At 38.2% G+C, this 17528-nt stretch overlaps 1 protein-coding gene across 1 annotated transcript; it reads left to right on the forward strand.

The window, feature by feature from the left end:
• Nucleotides 1-462: 462 nt before the first annotated feature.
• Nucleotides 463-15550, forward strand: LOC140234631 (N-acetylglucosamine-6-phosphate deacetylase-like). The gene is made up of 9 exons (XM_072314658.1): nucleotides 463-571; nucleotides 1716-2005; nucleotides 3396-3535; nucleotides 4602-4656; nucleotides 5359-5568; nucleotides 6915-7003; nucleotides 9681-9825; nucleotides 13513-13642; nucleotides 14254-15550. Exons 2-9 carry the CDS (start codon nucleotides 1786-1788, stop codon nucleotides 14501-14503), a joined length of 1239 nt encoding a protein of 412 aa, XP_072170759.1. The 5' UTR covers nucleotides 463-571; nucleotides 1716-1785; the 3' UTR covers nucleotides 14504-15550.
• Nucleotides 15551-17528: the final 1978 nt, after the last annotated feature.

Raw genomic sequence — 17528 nt, forward strand, 5'->3', positions numbered from 1 at the left:
TCATGGAAATATCAAAAAAGAGGAAGAAAGAAAATGAACAAGGCATTATTCACACTTGAATCATACATCCATACATGACACCCACGAACACTGCATGAGGATCAAAATCGAACACTGTACATGTATTTGATAGGCCCTAACAACAATGGCCACAAGAGTGACAGTAGCTGAGCAGACGACAAAGCAAGGAAACCCCCTCTTTATACCGTATTGCACCCTTTCACCTGTTGACAGATCTGTCAGTGCTCAGTGCATGGCCACGGAACGGTTTGTTTGTTTGTTTGTTTCCTTGTTTGTTTGTTTGTTTGTTTGTTTGTTTTATTCAAACAGACCATCCTACCAAAATCTCCACCCCCCCCCCACCCACCCCCATCCCTACCGATCCCCCCCCCCCCCCAAAAAAAAAAGGAAGTCAGACTGTAACAATCGATTAATCACGCTCCACATTATTATGATCGATTGATGATAACTCCGCCAGTCCGGCGCTAGCAGCCCACTACCGACGTGTTTTTGGGTCGGAATTATCTATTTTTCTTCTCTGATGATCCATGAAATTCCATGAAGTCATCAGGTATGATCCATCTTAGTATCCGTGATAATCACAAGAAATTGCAACGACAAATCACAAAGGGAATGCTAGGTTTGCATGGTGTTACACTTCTACATTTTATTTTATTTTTTTTTTAGTTCCTGAGAAAAGACCCACCTATTCAAATTCATGTTAGTTGAGTTTAGGAACATTTTTTTTTTTTCCTTCCAACGTTAGAATCTAACTATACACAGCCCTGTCGCTGTACACAAGTGTAAGTCGCGACAGCTTAGCGCACGGGGTCTGGTCGGGCTAGTTAGAATCGAGACCAAATCTACATGAATTAAAGTTTATGTAGGAATTCTCGATGATTGGTGACTTGTTGGCAGCCCTGCCCTGTTTGCTTCGTGCAGACACAATTTTTTGTCTGTAGCTTCTAACTGATAAAGATACATTTTTTACTAATCCGAATAGTACAGAATGATGTTAAATTCACTGATACTATTATGATTGTTAGACTCAGTTAACTCTACAGTTAGATCAAGGCTAGCATTTTAATTTCATACAAAAACTAGGATTAGGAACTTATAAATACAAGTAAATTAGATTTAAGTGTCTTCTTCTTCCGTTCTAGACTAGCTTTTTTTTCTGCGCCCTTCAGACATGAAGATAATTACAGGCGTGTTGATGCATGCACTGTGTGTGCTTGACAGAAAGATCGGTCTGTATCTGTCCGTCGGGGAATGTTCCATGGAGACTGCGTCTGGCTTCACGGATCCCCTGTGTCTACGGAGGACAGCGTTAATAATGGCAAAATATAAAAGAGTCCTCCGGACAGACGGATCTTTCTGTCTATGTGTGTGCGTGCTAGTGCTGTGTGCTTACAGCTGTGTGCTTAGACAGAAAGATCCGTCTGTCTGCAGGACTCTTTTATATTTTGCCATTAACGCTGTCGTCCTCCGTAGACGGAGGGGATCCGAGAAGCCAGACGCAGTCTCCGCGGAACATGTCCCGACGGACAGATACAGACCGATCTTTCGGTCAACTGTGTGCTATGCAGTTGCATGTTTTAAAAAAACCAAAAATAGTAATAAAAAAAAAGGAAAATAAACTCAAAACTGAATAAGAGTCCACATTCCTAATTCATAGAGCACTATTATTTTTGTTCATTTTTGCTCCGTTTCAGTGTGCATGTATCTGCTTGGGTGTGACTATTAGCTGGCTTTGGACTTTGGGAAACATCAGCTGGTATCAAGATGCCTTCCAACGGTAGCGTGTCTTCATCCCCCATCACCCAGTTCAAGAACTGTTGCATTCTCCACCAGCGACAAATCATCAAGGATGACCTCTGGGTCAGGGATGGCAAAATCCTCAATCCCAGGAAGCTCTTTTGGGAGGAAAAAGGGTATGCTGACCGCCAGGTGGACTGCCATAATGCACTCATCGTTCCCGGCTACATTGATGTCCAAATCAATGGTAAGGTGTGTGATGTCGAAGTGGTCAGTCATTGGTTAGTTTCAAATTTAATTAAGTCTTGTTCTAGTGCATTTTCATGTTTTTAATAATGAGCAATGTCATCAAGCAGCATTTCAAAGAAGAAGCCAGAATAAACTTGTTTAATACTTTATGGAAAGTAAAAGAATCATCCATATTAAGAATTGTCTAGTCCTCGTCCAAAATTGATTATTTTGCTGTGCAGATTTTGAAACTCATTTAATATGTAGAGAGTGTCCCCATTTGAATTTATTTAAAAAGGCAATATACAGATTACACAAGTGCCTCCAAACCAGTGAAACATCCATTTTTCTTTTTAATAATCAGTATAAATTTGCCAATTTGTCTTGCAAGCTGTTTAAAAAAGTGCTCTTCATCATTTATTGCAAATCATTAAAAAGTGACTACAGGAACCACTTAACCACAGCTATAACGTTTTGCATATCAAGTGCAAAAACATTTCTTTTGTCAGATTTTTCATAATTTATTTTAGTTTTCCCACATCCACTTTAAATACAGCTGTATCCTTTCTTTGTCATCCCATCCTTCAAAATAAGATTTGGGAAAAGACATTGCGTGATATCGGGGATGTGAGTTGGGAGTCTACTGTCTGATCTGGATCCTAACATCCATTTTGATTTGAAGATGAGGGGATCACTTCTCGTCACTTTAAAGAAATGTGTGTCAGTCCAACAGGAACCCTGGGTATTGTAGGATTTTGGGGATTAGGCAATCTCTATTCATTAACTCTTTACGTGCCATGTTCGCATGACCCACTCAGTCGACGGCGTGCCAACTTTGCATATTCCGCTCAAACGCATTTATCCGCTTAAATCGATCGATAAATCGCCTAATCCTGCGGTACAATGAAAGCTTTTCTCGCGCTTTTGTTCCTTTAAAATACAGCTTGCATTCTGTGTGGTGATTGACTATCAAGCGGTGTTCCCAACTAAATTTGCGTGTAAATTCTATTAAAGTTTCTCTCATGGTTTCATGTGCAAAAGTCATGCCTTTACAGTAATGTAGCAACTGGTCATTAAAAAAATGAATAGAAATACATGTAGATTTGTCATACAATTTATATCAAAGCAAAACCTGGCATTCCTCTTCAACTTTGCTCACTATTATGTCCAGCTTAACAGAAATTTGTAGAAGTTATATAGATTGGAAAAACAGAATTCTTTCTCAAAGCATGACTGCATATGTACCTTTGTGTCTCAGAATAATGTGGCACACAGGGGGTTTCCACCATGGCAAATAAAGAATTAACAATCATTAATTTCCAGACATCCATGAAAATCATGCAAAGCAAGTCCAATGGGTGACCAAAGCACACTAAACATTGATTTCACATGGATGTTCTCTCTGGCAGGTGGCTTTGGCTATGACTTCTCCTCAGAACCCAGCCGAGTGAAGGAAGGCCTTCAGAGGGTCGCCGAGGGAATCCTTGCCCATGGGGTGACCTCATTCTGCCCCACTGTTATCACATCAAACCGAGACACCTACAAAGAGGTAGTATGTGTGTGCATTGTTTTCAGTTCTTTCTATCTTTCACCCCCCCCCCCCATCCCCCCCCCCCCCCCCCCACTACTGTATACGCTGAATATTTCATGAGGTTTTTATTTTTGCGAATTTCGCGAGTCAGGTGCTATTCACAAAATTATAGACACACGAAAATGATGACTCTGATCCTGATATGAATGTGATGCACATGTGTTTTTCCGTTCAGTACAGTACTCTACGATCGCAAATTTAACCACTCGCAAAAGTCCCAATTCACGAAGATTTAAACTCGCTAAATATATGGCATATACATTAATTTATGATCCTTTTTTTGAAAGATGGATAACAAGACTTTTCAATGAATTATGTGATTTTGTGGATACCAGTACCTTGTTCTGCAAAATGCGATATTCTGTCCTCAGGGTAGTGTTTTACTTTGAATCTAAGTTGATCTTCAAAGTTAAGATCGAAGTGAAATTATGCTATGCCACTGGTTTCCTACACTTTTAGTTCAGTTTTATCAGGCTCAAATTGTAACAAAATGTACAGCAACAAAACTGTCCTTTATCACCTTTATCCTTTATTACGTAGATCTTGACTTTCAAGATCAGATCAGATTCTTCTTGAAACACTCCAGGGCAACCCCAATTCCCTTTTCAAGCAGGCGAAGTCCAAATTCAGTTCCCTGGTAGCATTCTTGTTGCTTTGTTCTCAAGGAGTCATGCAAGATGGTTCATTTCAGTCATCTACTGGCACAACAGAATGAAGTGTGCATAGTGTGCAGACACTGTGGCAAATAAACATTGGTTGCAGAAATGCAGCGGTTCTACTGTATCACAGAACATGAAACACACGATCAGTCAAGTGGGAAACATATTTTATTTTCCCCATCAATACCATAATTTTTAGCCTGGTTCATTTATATCGGGTGAACAGTGAAACTCTTGCAGCACATTGGAATATATCTGCATAGTATTTATGATTATTCTTCACTTCTCAAATGTGTGCTCTTGTGATAATATGAACATACATACATATGTACAATCTGTATCTGTGTATACTTTGTTTTCTACAGATACTTCCCCTAGTACGAAAAACCAAGGGTGGAAAATGTGGTGCCGGTATTTTGGGTAAGCTTTGTTATCTTTACTCTCTCTATTTACATTACATTTCAAACAGATATGTTCAGTATATTTGTTGTTTTTGTTTTGTTTGTGTTTTTTTTACACAGGAAAAGGTGTAAAAAATACACAGAGAACTGTTAGGTCTGCAAGTGTTTTATGGGAATAAGTCACAGTGTGAGAGAGCAATATTTGTCGTTCAGAATTAATTTTGTGTGGCATCAGTCTACATCAAAAGCTTGTTGTCACAGGACTTGTGTTAAAATTTGCTCAGCACCTTTTCCATTTTAGATCAAACATGTAGTTGTGTCACTTACCCAGTCTTTGAAAATGCAGAATGATAGACCTTCATGTGAAGAAGGCATCTAGACCCATGGGCCAAATATTATCTTCTTTGTAGATTTGAAGGCTTGCGTGCACAAGAATATGATGCATATCAGTTTGCATCAATATGTTCCTCGCAGCATCAAATCAGGGCCCTGTTGCATGAAGAGATGCAATCAAACATAAGTCAGACGTCAGCCAATCAGGATTAAGTATTCACAGATTTATGTTTGATTTTCCGACTTATGCTGATCTGAACTTTTATGCAACAGGCCCCAGGTGTCTTTTATATTTTAAGCTGATTCATAGAGCTACATGTAGTTGCATTCCTGTCTTGGCAGTATGCATTGTGTATTTTTCATTTTTTCCTCACAATGTTGCTGACAGGTGTCCATCTGGAGGGGCCGTTCATCAGCGTGGACAAGAGAGGGGCTCATCCTGCCAATCTCATCTGTCCTCTTCATAGAGGCATCCTGGACATGCTGGACGTCTACACCAGCCTGGATGACGTTTCCATAGTTACACTAGCCCCGGAGCTGAACAATGCAGAGCAGACTGTAAGGGACCTGGTGAAGAGGGGAATAACAGTATCAGTGGGTCAGTGTTGTTCACAGCATATCAACAAATGTTTATAAAGAGCAGCCAAATTGGCTATAGTTGCCAGTTTGCCTTTTCAGTCTTTTCATGGCTGCATGATTTCATAAAGCTAAATTCAGTCTTCAGCAATTTTAGTTTGAGTCTGTGCTTGTTCATACAATGTACAGTCAAAAATATGTGTGACCTGCTACAACAAAAGGATCCTAAAGTCACCGACGGCGGAGCCAAGAAATTCGAGTTTGAAGTCACATCATCAAAATTAGTCAAAACAATCAAATTTCTGTTTTTGGCATTATTTTTGTAGTCTAATATTTTGTCTATCATCTGCCGAAATTTTGAAGCTAAATGATCAAAGGAAAGGCATGAAATCAGAGTTTTTCTTGGCCATGATTTTCCGACTTTCAACGTAACAGAAACATGTGCGAAGATTTGGATTTAGCGCCGCAGCTAGACTCTGCCCCTAGCAACGAGGGAGTGATCTTATTGGTCTGGGCGTGGCATCCTGATTACTGATTGGTCGTGTGTAGACTGCTGGCGCTAAGCTTGAATGAACATCGCGGAGGTCGCTAAGAGCATACCTTCTATTGTTAAGCGGTGAAAACTGTCTCCCCTTCCCTTGACCATGATAGCGTCGGAAGGAAAACTTTGAAGGCGTTTTTCTCGAAACCCTGATTTCCACAACCACTTGACATGCGCTGATAAAATCATCGATATCTCCGCAACTGAGTGTTTTTATGAGTTATGCTATATATGGAATTACAGGAGAAGAGTTAGGGAATAATGTCATGCCATTTTCAGAAAATTGTCCTCCCCCGACTTTCGGATCCTTTTGTTGTAGCGGGTCACATTTACTTTACTTCAGTATACTTCAAATCTTTGAGTGCTCTAGCACCAAGCTTTGTCATCATCTTTCAGTAATCCATCCAAACTTGGCCTGGTATAGTTGTCAAGTTCACAAGCCCACTCGGGTATAGTAATGAGTCTCCGTCCAACAGCAAGGCAGTGATGATACAATTAGTGTTATATTGTAGAGGGACTAGGTAATCTCTGTTCACTGACAATCAGTTTTCCAGACATCTGTGTCAATTGGCAAAGAAAGAATTCCAGTGTGCATGCCAATCTGTGAACCTAGCATGGTAAGGGTTTATGACAGTTCGTTAAGTATAGAGAGAGTTATGAAACTTGATCTTTGTTTGAATAGACATGTAAACTTCAGATCCTTTTGATGTGGTTAACTGCATATTTGTTAAATATTTTGTTGTATTCGACATTAATGACCTGCTCAACTGCCCTTCTCAATGATTTTATTGGTACTTCTGTTAATGGTAAATGTTTTTTTATCACAGGTCACTCCACAGCAAACCTTGCAACAGCGGAAAACAGTGTGCACGCTGGAGCTTCCTTCATCACTCACCTCTTCAATGCCATGCTGCCGGTATGTGGGGATTCCCCCAAAATTCAAATCATATATATATATATATATATATATCATATACTTCTGATAGTTACTCTAAGTGATGACTACTATTGAAATATCTTCTTTTCTTCTTCTTTCTGCTGTGCGATGTGTCACATAAGATGTGAAACCTGAGGTGTTTGCCCGATTTACTTTGCTTTAATACTCTCTTTTATCAGGTTTTGAAATGGTTCTCTGTTAATATGTTCATCATCAATCCATATCCTTGTTTTCATATCATTAATTTGGGCATTAATGTAAAGTATGTTAGCTCAGTGCCAGCCATTGCTCATCTAAGGGGAAGGGAGCAGGAATTTAAACAAACAAACCCACAAAACTGTGTGAAGTCACAAAGGACTGAAACCAGAAGAGTAAAAGCACAATACACCAATAGATCTTATTAAAGTACAATATTATGCATACAAACCAAACAAAAGACTGTGTGATGGAACGACAATCAGAAAAGGCACTAACATGGTTGAGCGCCAACCGGAACGATGCACCACACAGATTGGATATGAGTTTGGGATCATCATGGTTTTGTGATTCCATTGATGTACACTCAGCGCTAACAGTCCTAAGTGCTGCTGAACGCTAATGTATTCAATTCACTTTAAATTGATAACCTTAAAGGGACTGTACAGCACTGGTTGAGGTGGGGATTCATGTTTTGAACATTCCTAAGTGAGATAATGAGAAATCTCTTATAAAATATGAAAGAGCATGTAATTTTAAGAAGGATTCAATGTTTATTTGATGAAAATTGGTTTTCAAATGGCTGAGATATCCAAAAAAGTGATAATAATAAAAGCGACAGGCCACCCCTTTTATTAGGATCACTTTGTTTAACCTTGTTTTTGGATATCTCAGCTATTTCAAAACCGATTTTCATCAAGTAAACTTTTGATATCCCTTAGAATTGCATGCTCTTTGACATCTCAGAGAGTGGTTTCTGAATATCTCGCAAAACATTAAAAGCTAAATCCTCACCTCGACTGTACACACCCTTTAAAATCCTCACCACACTGTACACACCCTTTAAAACGGAAATATATGCAAGTGCAAAATGTGTCGGGGAGTTCACAAAGAAAGCCAAAGACTTGAGACAAATATGATCCCCTTTGCAGAGTTGAATACATACAGATTCAGAGTTAAGTTCCGAGTACAATGTACCAGTAACAGTTACAGGTTACGTACACAAATAAAATGAAATATGAAATATATGATACTGCATCTGAAAGAAAATAAAGCAAACAGAGAACAAAACCAGCAATGATGAATAGATACATTTAATGTAATTTAATAGGCATTTAAAAGATATTTTTCATATCTGGACTTCAAAGCACTTTGAGTGAATACATTTTTAAAAATTGAATCTAAATCATACCAGAACTTAGCACTTTTATGTAAAATGTATATATATATTTCTTTGTTTAATACTCGTATGACAAGATGACAACACAACATTATCCTTATTTCAAGTTTCAATGTCATGTAATGTATGATTCATTGTAAAACAACCATCAAAAATATCTCAGGTAAAATTGCATTCAATACAGCTGCACAGGACTTGTGTTGAGGTGTCTTCATTTCTCATGAATTGAGTTGCAATATGTGACCATGCACCTCAAAACGAACATAAAGTCGCACACACTGATTTTGTGTGAGGACTGAAAATAAGTGAAATGGGTCAACCTAGCCGAACTTGACTTTTTCATATTTTCTGAAAGAGCGGGTCTTCTTTTACATTATGCTAAAATTTGGGATCATAAAACGGGCAGGAAAGTGTGTTTTTTAGCAGTTTATCTCGAACATTTTTGGTTAGAATCCCTTTTTCATTTCTGAAAAACTTTGTCCACACTCTTCACTTTCAACTCTAATAACTTTTGAAAGGATAACGCTACTGCTTTGAAAGTTGGCATTAATTATGGACAAAATGTGTTAATGAGGCATGCTTAATTTCACTTTAATCTGATAATCCCTTCATTGTTGTTACTCTGGTGGTTTACTTCCTGTTTTTTGTCCCATTCATCACACAGCCAGCACGGTTTGGTAAAGATTAAGCGCTTGAATAGACATTGTACTTCAGAGCCTCTTTTCTCAGTTCACACTTTTCCTGAGTTTGTGCTTTCTTTCCAATATTTAGATAGGTTAGGAGAGTCCATTTGATTTGAGTTATACATCATTTTAAAGCTTAAAGTCTGCTCTTTCAGAATATGGTCTGAACTAAAAATTCATATCTGGCGACTTTTTGTTTGTTTTGAGGTGCAGGGTCACATATGTAAGTGTGCATTTCATTATTAGCCAATAGCAATGGCAAACTTCTAATGTTGCTTTTGTTTTTTCTTTTCATTGTGTAGTTCCATCACAGGGATCCAGGAATTGTTGGTCTGTGTATAGTCTTTGCTACAACACAACACATATTTCTCATGGAAACTTGCCTGAGTATACTTGGGACTTGTCCTCAATGATTTAACAGTCCCAAGTGCTGCTGAATGCTGAAAGCATCAATACAGCAGTGAGCTGCACAGATTTGTGTTGAGGTGTCTTCATTTCTCATGAATTGAGTTGCAATATGTAAGTGTGCATTTCATTATTAGCCAGTAGCAATGACAAACTTCTGATTTTGTTTTTGTTTTCTCTTGTCAATATTTAGTTCCATCACAGGGATCCAGGAATTGTTGGTCTGTTAGCAAGTAATGCTGTGCCAGCTAATCGATGTGTGTACTATGGTGTCATAGCGGATGGAATACATACTCACCCTGCCGCACTAAGAATAGCACAAAAGACTCATCCAGATGGTGAGTAATAAGAGAAATTCCAGGTTCTGGGTTTTTTTTTGTTTGTTTGTTTGTTTGTTTGTTTTGGTGTTTTTTTGTGTGTTTTTGTGTGTGTGTGTGTGTGTTTGTGTATGTATATGGATGTTTTTGAAAGAGTGATTTATTTTTTTTTTTCTTTTCCTTTCTAAAGGTAGAATTTTAGCCTGTTGATGATGGACTGATGTTGCTACAACACACATTTCCCATAGACACCTGCCCGAGTATACTCGGGACTGGTACTCAACAGTTAAGCATTTGTGACCGTGCATCACAAAACAAACAAAAAGTCGCACCCCTTGATTTTATGTGAAGACTCAAAAAAGGTGAAATGGGTCCACCAAGTCAATTTTGAGTTTTCCATATCTTCTGAAAGAGCTGTTCTTCTACATTATACTTCAGTTTGGGATCATAACACGAATGGGAAAGTGTGTTTTTAGCAGTTTTTTCTATAACCCTTTTTGGGAGAGAGTAGAATGATCAGGTTTGTCTTAGAGGCCACCTTTCATTTCTTGAAATCCTTTGCACACTCTTCACTTTCAAGTCTAATAACTTTTGAAAGGATAATGCTATGGCTTTGGAAGTTGACATCTATCACGGACAGAATGTGTTGATAGATCATGCTAAATTTCAGCTTAATCTGATAATCCCTTCATTGTTGTTGCTGCAGTGGTTTCCATCATGCTTTATGTTCCATTCACTGCACAGGTAGCACGGCTTGGTAAAGATCACATGCTTGAACAAACTCTGTACTTCAGAGCCTCTTTTCTCAGTGCAAACTTTTCCCAGAGTGGGGCTTTTTTCCAATATTTCAATAGGTTAGGAGAATGCATTTGAATAGAGTTATACATCATTTTAAAACGTAGAGTCTGCTCTTTCAGAATCTGCTCTTAACTAAAATCCATGTCTGGCAAATTTTTGTTTGTTTTGTGGTGCAGGGTCACATTTAGTGGTTTACACATGATACCCGTAGAACTGTGAAAGTTCAGAATCTTGGTTGATTTATTTATTTTCTTTTTTGTGTGTGCGTTTTGCTGAAGTTTTCCTGCATGTGATTTCACGTAATGAGGATTTCTGCATACATAATTTGTGACCGTGCATCACAAAACGAACTCAAAGTCGCAGCCCTTGATTTTGCGTGAGGACCTAAAAAGGGTGAAACGGGTCAACCAAGTCAATCTTGAGTTTTTCATACTTTCTGAAAGAGCTATTCTTTGTCTACATCATTCATAAGTTTGGGGTCATAAAACGAACAGGAAAGTGTGTTTTCAACAGTTTTTCTACAACCCCTTTTTGTGGAGTAGTGCGATTAGGTACGTCTTCAGAGGTCCCTTTTCATCTTTTAAAAATCCTTTGCACACCCTTCAGTTTCAACTCTACTAACTTTTGAATAGATAGTGCTACCACCTTGAAAGTTGGCATTTATTATGGACAGAATGTGTTAATTGAGCATGCTCAATTTCAGCTTAAACTGATAATCCCTTCATTGTTGGTGCTACCGTGGTTTACATCCTGTTTTTTGCAGGGGCGGATCCAGGGAGGACCACAAACGGCGCACGCCCCCCTTTATTTTTTGTTGAAACAAAAGAAATAAAAAGAAAAAAATGGGGGGAGGGGTGCGTGCGCCCCCCCCCTTTATTTTTGTAAACACGCCCCCTCTTTACGAAATTCCTGAATCCGCCTCTGTTTTGTCCCATTCATCGCACAGCCAGCACGGTTTCTATTAAAAGATTAAGTGCTTGAATAGACCCTTTACTTCAGAGCCTCTTTTCTCAGTTCAAACCTTTCCAGTGTGTGTACTTTCTTTCCAATATTTAGATAGGTTAGGGAGAGTCCATTTGAATTGAGTTATACATCATTTTAAAGCTTAGAATCTGCTCTTCTAATATCTGCCCTTAACTAAAAATCCATGTCTGGCGACTTTTTGTTGGTTTTGTGATGCAGGGTCACATTTGATATCTTCATAGATATTCATGTGCTGTCATTTTTGCCGTAATTCAGTTATTCATAGAATTCCTGCCAATTTTCTCACTGCAATACCCATCATGGACAAGGTCTAATCAAACAATAAGCTTTGAAAGTCTTTCTGCAGAGTGGAAAATCACAGAATGTTTTATATGTCAAAGTATTATTAAAGGGACTGTGCAGTACTGGTTGAGGTGGGGATTGTGGGGATTCAGGTTTAAAACATTAATAAGTAAGATAAGGAGAAACCTTTTATGAAATATGAAAGAGCATGTAATTTTAAGAAGGAGTCAACATTTATTTGATGAAAATTGGTTTTCAAATGGCCGAGATATCCAGAAATGTGATAATAATAAAAGGAGACAGGCCATGCCTTTTATTAGGATCTCTTTGTTTCACCTTGTTTTTTGATATCTCAGCCATTTCAAAACCAATTTTCATCAAATAAACTTGTGATACCCCTTAGAATTGCATGCTCTTTGACATTTCATAGAGTGGTTTCTGAATATCTCACAAAACGTTAAAAGCCTAATCCTCACCTCAACCAGAACTGTACACACCCTTTTGCTGAGTGTTTATGTCTCTCCCTGAAAGGATGTCAAGAAAATTATCACCTCTCCAATTGGCATATCCTATCTTCTTACACGCAAGTGTTGTTCATGCTGTCCATGTTTTGGTCCATTGCTAAGCCATTGATGACATTAGAATCTCATATCGTACATACAGGCTACTAAACACGAATTCAAACTGTGTGCACATGCAGGCATTACTAGAATGCACAGTATTATAAGTACAGTGGACTCCCAAAAGAACGAAGTCCTTGGGACCGGCAGTTTTCTTTCGTTATATCGAAATTTCATTATAACCGAACAACTAAACAATAAAAAAGCACAGAGTGGATAATGTTGCGGCCCGAATTTTTACTTCATTGTAACCAGAATTTCATTATAACTGTGTTCATTATAACGGGAGTACACTGTAGTTGAACAGCAATTTCCATGCTCCACCTGCCCCTACCCCCCTCCCTGAAAAAAAAAAAATTACAATTTTTGTAATAGGTTTTATTGAATTGATGTTGAGAGTCTGATCACTCATTTGGTACTTCAAAACAACTTAACTTTAAGGTTTCATAAGTTCTAAAGTTAAACTGTTTGATCTTCCCTTTGTATGGAAAATCCAAATTTGAATTCTGACAAGCTATGATATTTTGTCATTATCATAGGGTCAATATTTTTGTCAGCAATTACTGTGATGATTTGCCACTAGGCATTCCTTGTGTTCAAAGGAACAAAAATCCCTGACTTGAAATGTTCTGATGTACCAGCTAGCAGTGCAATTTCTGGAGCTCAAATATAGGAGTAAGCAGAGATTCATTATTGAACTAGTCTTCCTGGTAAAATTGTTGTGAGGACTGCAATCGGTGTAAACTCTAAAGAAGTAGAACTTCAGTTGACACTCATTGATTATCCTGTTGTCAAAGTTGTATCATCAAGGCTTTCAAATACTGTAAAAGTGAATATTTTTGCGCGACTTAAAGAAGAGTTTCGTGTGTTTTTAATTAGTTTTTACTGTCTACTTTTACAGTACATGTAATTCATTGCTCAGTATGCTTGTGTTATTGTTATGTCATAAAGATTGCGCTGCGTTAAGTTACTGCCAGTCTCTGCCTTGTATATCCTTGAACTCATATTTTGCTGATGATGCCAGGTGTTGTCTTGGTAACGGATGCCATTTCAGCCATGGGACTGCATCCTGGTCACCACCAGCTGGGCAGCCAACCAGTGGAAGTCACGGAGAAGGCAGCGTACATTGCTGGAACAAACACTCTCAGCGGCAGGTGAGTTCCTTGCATACTGCCCTCTTTGATGGAAATCAGCATTTTGTTGTTTGGAAGTTCACAGCTTGACTCTAACAAAATTAGGAAGTGACCTGAAGTCAGTCAAGAATATCATTTACAGACCTCTTTCAGTGCAATTCACTATCAGTCTTCTGTTTAATCTTATCATGTATTACGTTTTGTATTAATGAATTGGGATACGTAGGGCATTTACAGATTTTTCATAATCAATTCATAGCACGTCAAGATTTATTGTGATTGAAATAATGAAATTTGTCAATTGTGATGATGAAAATGGATGGCATTAAAAACAAGTGAACAGCACCTGATAATAACATGGAATTTTGACTTCTGAGAGTACAAATCTAACCAGATATGTTCATATTCAAGGTTTGATGTTGATGCTAATGATTTCATAGTAGTTGTTCAGTATTAATGTGATTGCCTTGCATTGCATTCATTTGCTGAATTTGATAACATATTATCAAAGTGCAAGCTGCAGTGAAGTGGTTTTAAATGATGAAGCTGAACTCAATTCATCGATCGTGACAAAAGACAACTGATATTTTTGGAATAACACCGCAGTGCCGTAATTCACATTGTCCCTGCAGTATTGCAACGATGTCATCGTGCGTGCAATTCTTGAAGAGCGCCACTCGGTGCAGCACTGTGGCGGCAATAGAAGCAGCAACTCTCCACCCGGCACTACTCCTAGGTATCACTGACCAGAAGGGGACACTGGACTACGGGTCGGATGCAGATTTTCTGTTTCTGGACGATGACTTGAATGTCAAACGGACCTATATCGGAGGACAGTTGGTCTGGGATTGCAAATCCGGCCTGATGAACAAACCAGGCTAGCATTTACCTACCTCCCTCTGTTTCAACATGGAGTCGTGAAATTCCTTGACATAAGAGGAGACAGTGAATCATGCCCAATATGCTCAATATAAGTATTGACTAAAGTAACAGACATAAAGTAGCTTCTTTTGTAAGATCCCACCAACAAACCTTTCTTTATTTTTGTGGAGTTACAATACATTATATTTTTCAAAGTACAGTGTATATTGGTATAACAACCTTTGTTTGATAAAGCATTTTACAAGCAATAAGTTATACAGTGCTGGAGATTGTCAAAACAAGAGCATGATGGTCGTACTACTGTATATGCCATATATTTAGCAAGTCTGAATTTTTGCAATTTGGGACTTCCCGACAATTTCGTGAGTGGTTAAATTTGTGATCATGAAGTACAGTTGGCCCTACTGAACAGAAAACTGTATGCGTGCATGTCACATTCATGTTGGGGTAAGAGACGATAATTATTTTCATGTGTCTTTAAATTCATGAATAGCACCTGACTCACGAAATTCGCGAAAATGAAAACCTTGTGAAATATTTAGCGTATACAGTATTTGTGTGATACACTGTTTATTACCTTCTGATGTTGTTGATGTTGTTGATGATACACTGTTTATTACCTTCTTGCCAGTACTACAGTATGTATGCATTCATTTTCTTCAAAGTAAATAGGAACCTTGTCATAACGAGCTGCTAGGAAACACTGAAATTTCCTCATATCTGGTATATCGTTATATCAGGAATCTAAAAACAAAAGTATGTAAAAGGAATGGGACCTGCAAAATTGCCTGCTATTTCCAACCTCCTTATAACGAGGTTTCACTGCATTACATCATTACATCCTTGTGCAGCTATCTGTTATTTTTGCTGGAGTTCTTCGTGTGTGGAACCTAAGAATATAAGATTATCCCTGAAATGTGGACATTAATATACACAAACTTCTTTCTGTCTTCAAGACTTATTTTTCACTCAATGTTGAGTTCAAGTATTTTTTGTTCGTTTTGCTTTCATGGAGATGGCATTAGTAAAAGTTGAAAAGACACTTATACCACCTGTGCTGTCAAGTCTTTCCATGTCCTTTCTTGTCTTTCTTTCTTCTTGTTTGTCTCTCTTCAGCTCTCTCATTTAAAATATTGATAGACAAAGTAAACTTGTTCCCCTAAAAGACACTCGTGAGTCTTAAATTGACAGTCAATTCAAACAGAAGTTTGACATGTAGTTTCTATAACAACTCGCACTGTACTTCAGGTGCCAATGAGCACATCCTCTTAAGCTCTGGGAACCGATCATCGCTGACGTCCTGAGCCTAACTGTCCGGGAATACAGTAGATGCCAACTAGTCATCCTTATTCCTGGTGTACTGTTAAAGGAAACCAAAACCCAAAGAGACATGTGGATTGAGTGAAAGCAGCAACATTAGTAGAACACATCAGTGAAAGTTTGAGGAAAATCGGACAGTCAATGCAAAAGTGATGAATTTTCAAAGTTTTGGAGTTGGAACCACTGGATGAGGAGACTACGTGAGTTTAATTGTGTGGACAACAATTATAAGGAAAATATAAAGACAATTCAACATGCTTTCACTTTTCTACTTAAATGAAAGAGCACTTGACTAACCACTTTCAGAAAGCAGGGGGAATAATTATTACCCTTAACATATGTCAGTATCAAGTTGATGGAATGTGAAAATTTCATGGAAAATGAATTTTTATGGAATTCCCTTTATATTTTCTCTGTATTTTTTGTCCACACATGATGTCATAACCTCTAGTAGTCTCCTCATCCAGCGGTTCCAACACCAAAACTTTAAAAATGTATAACTTTTGCATTGATTGTCTGATTTTCCTCAAACTTTCTCTGATGTGTTCTACTAATGTTGCTTTCACTCAATCCAAATTTCTCTTTGGGTTTTGGTTTCCTTTGAACTCAGCCTTCAGTTAGGACTACATATGTACAATGTATGTCATTGTAATCATTTGGTGGGTTGTCAGATACTTATCAGGTCAATACTGATCTAATGGCATTTAACTGTAAAGTAAGTTACAGCAAGATGCACAAGCACAGAAAGTGTTTATTAAGCCCCTATGTGCCAAGACACTTCTATAGCTTACTGTACTTGCTAAGAATTTTCTTTTTCATCAGCATTCAGTAATTGATCCAAGCTTGACCTAATTGTGACGTCAGCAAGCCCACTGAGTTGTAGCAATGTGCCTTAGTTCAACAAGAAGGCCACAGCGACCTACTTCATGAGATATCTCTATTCATTGACAGATAGTTTCCAGACTTCCGGGCTGCCAATGAGCCAGTTCGGAGATAGCTCATGTGCTCATGGGTACAAATGACCTTTCTTTTTTCTCAGTGGGTTAGACACTTCACTCGATTCAAAGCAACATGATTTTTCAGCTTGCCCAACATAGCAATTCATGGAATTCATATGCATACAAAGAATGGACCTGCAATGACCAGGTGACCAGAATGGTTTGTCTATCAACACTCAGTGGAGCATTCATTTCATTGTTTTGTATTAAGGGCATTAACAAACTTTTTCTTTTGACTGACCAGGCTTGCTGTCAGGTGGATGTACTGGCAAGCACCATCTATAGGGATTACATGAATAATTATAACATCACAGATGCTTATCTTAGTGAATTTAAAAAAACAACCTGTCCTCTCAGTACAAATGACCTTTTTTTCTGCTCATGCACAGACTGGAACCCCGAACTGGCTTATAGGTGAAAAAGGCACTCCCGCACGTGTGTCAGTTGGCAAACAAATCACTGTAAGGGTCAATAGAAATATACTGTAAAGCATGCTATGCCAGAGAACAAGTGAAAGTGCGCAATATAAAGCCCTCTGCAGTGGACCTCAGACAGTGTAGTGTCAGCATGCTTGTGTAAAGAAGTTCTTATAATATTGTTACATTTTTTTTTTTAAGGAGATTTCCCTGTGTTCTGGAACATGCATTCATGTTTTTGCATTAAACAAGACAATTGGGAAAACCCATCTTCTAGTAAGTGTAGAATTC

Source organism: Diadema setosum, chromosome 11, assembly GCF_964275005.1.
Source record: "Diadema setosum chromosome 11, eeDiaSeto1, whole genome shotgun sequence".
NCBI lineage: Eukaryota > Metazoa > Echinodermata > Echinoidea > Diadematoida > Diadematidae > Diadema > Diadema setosum.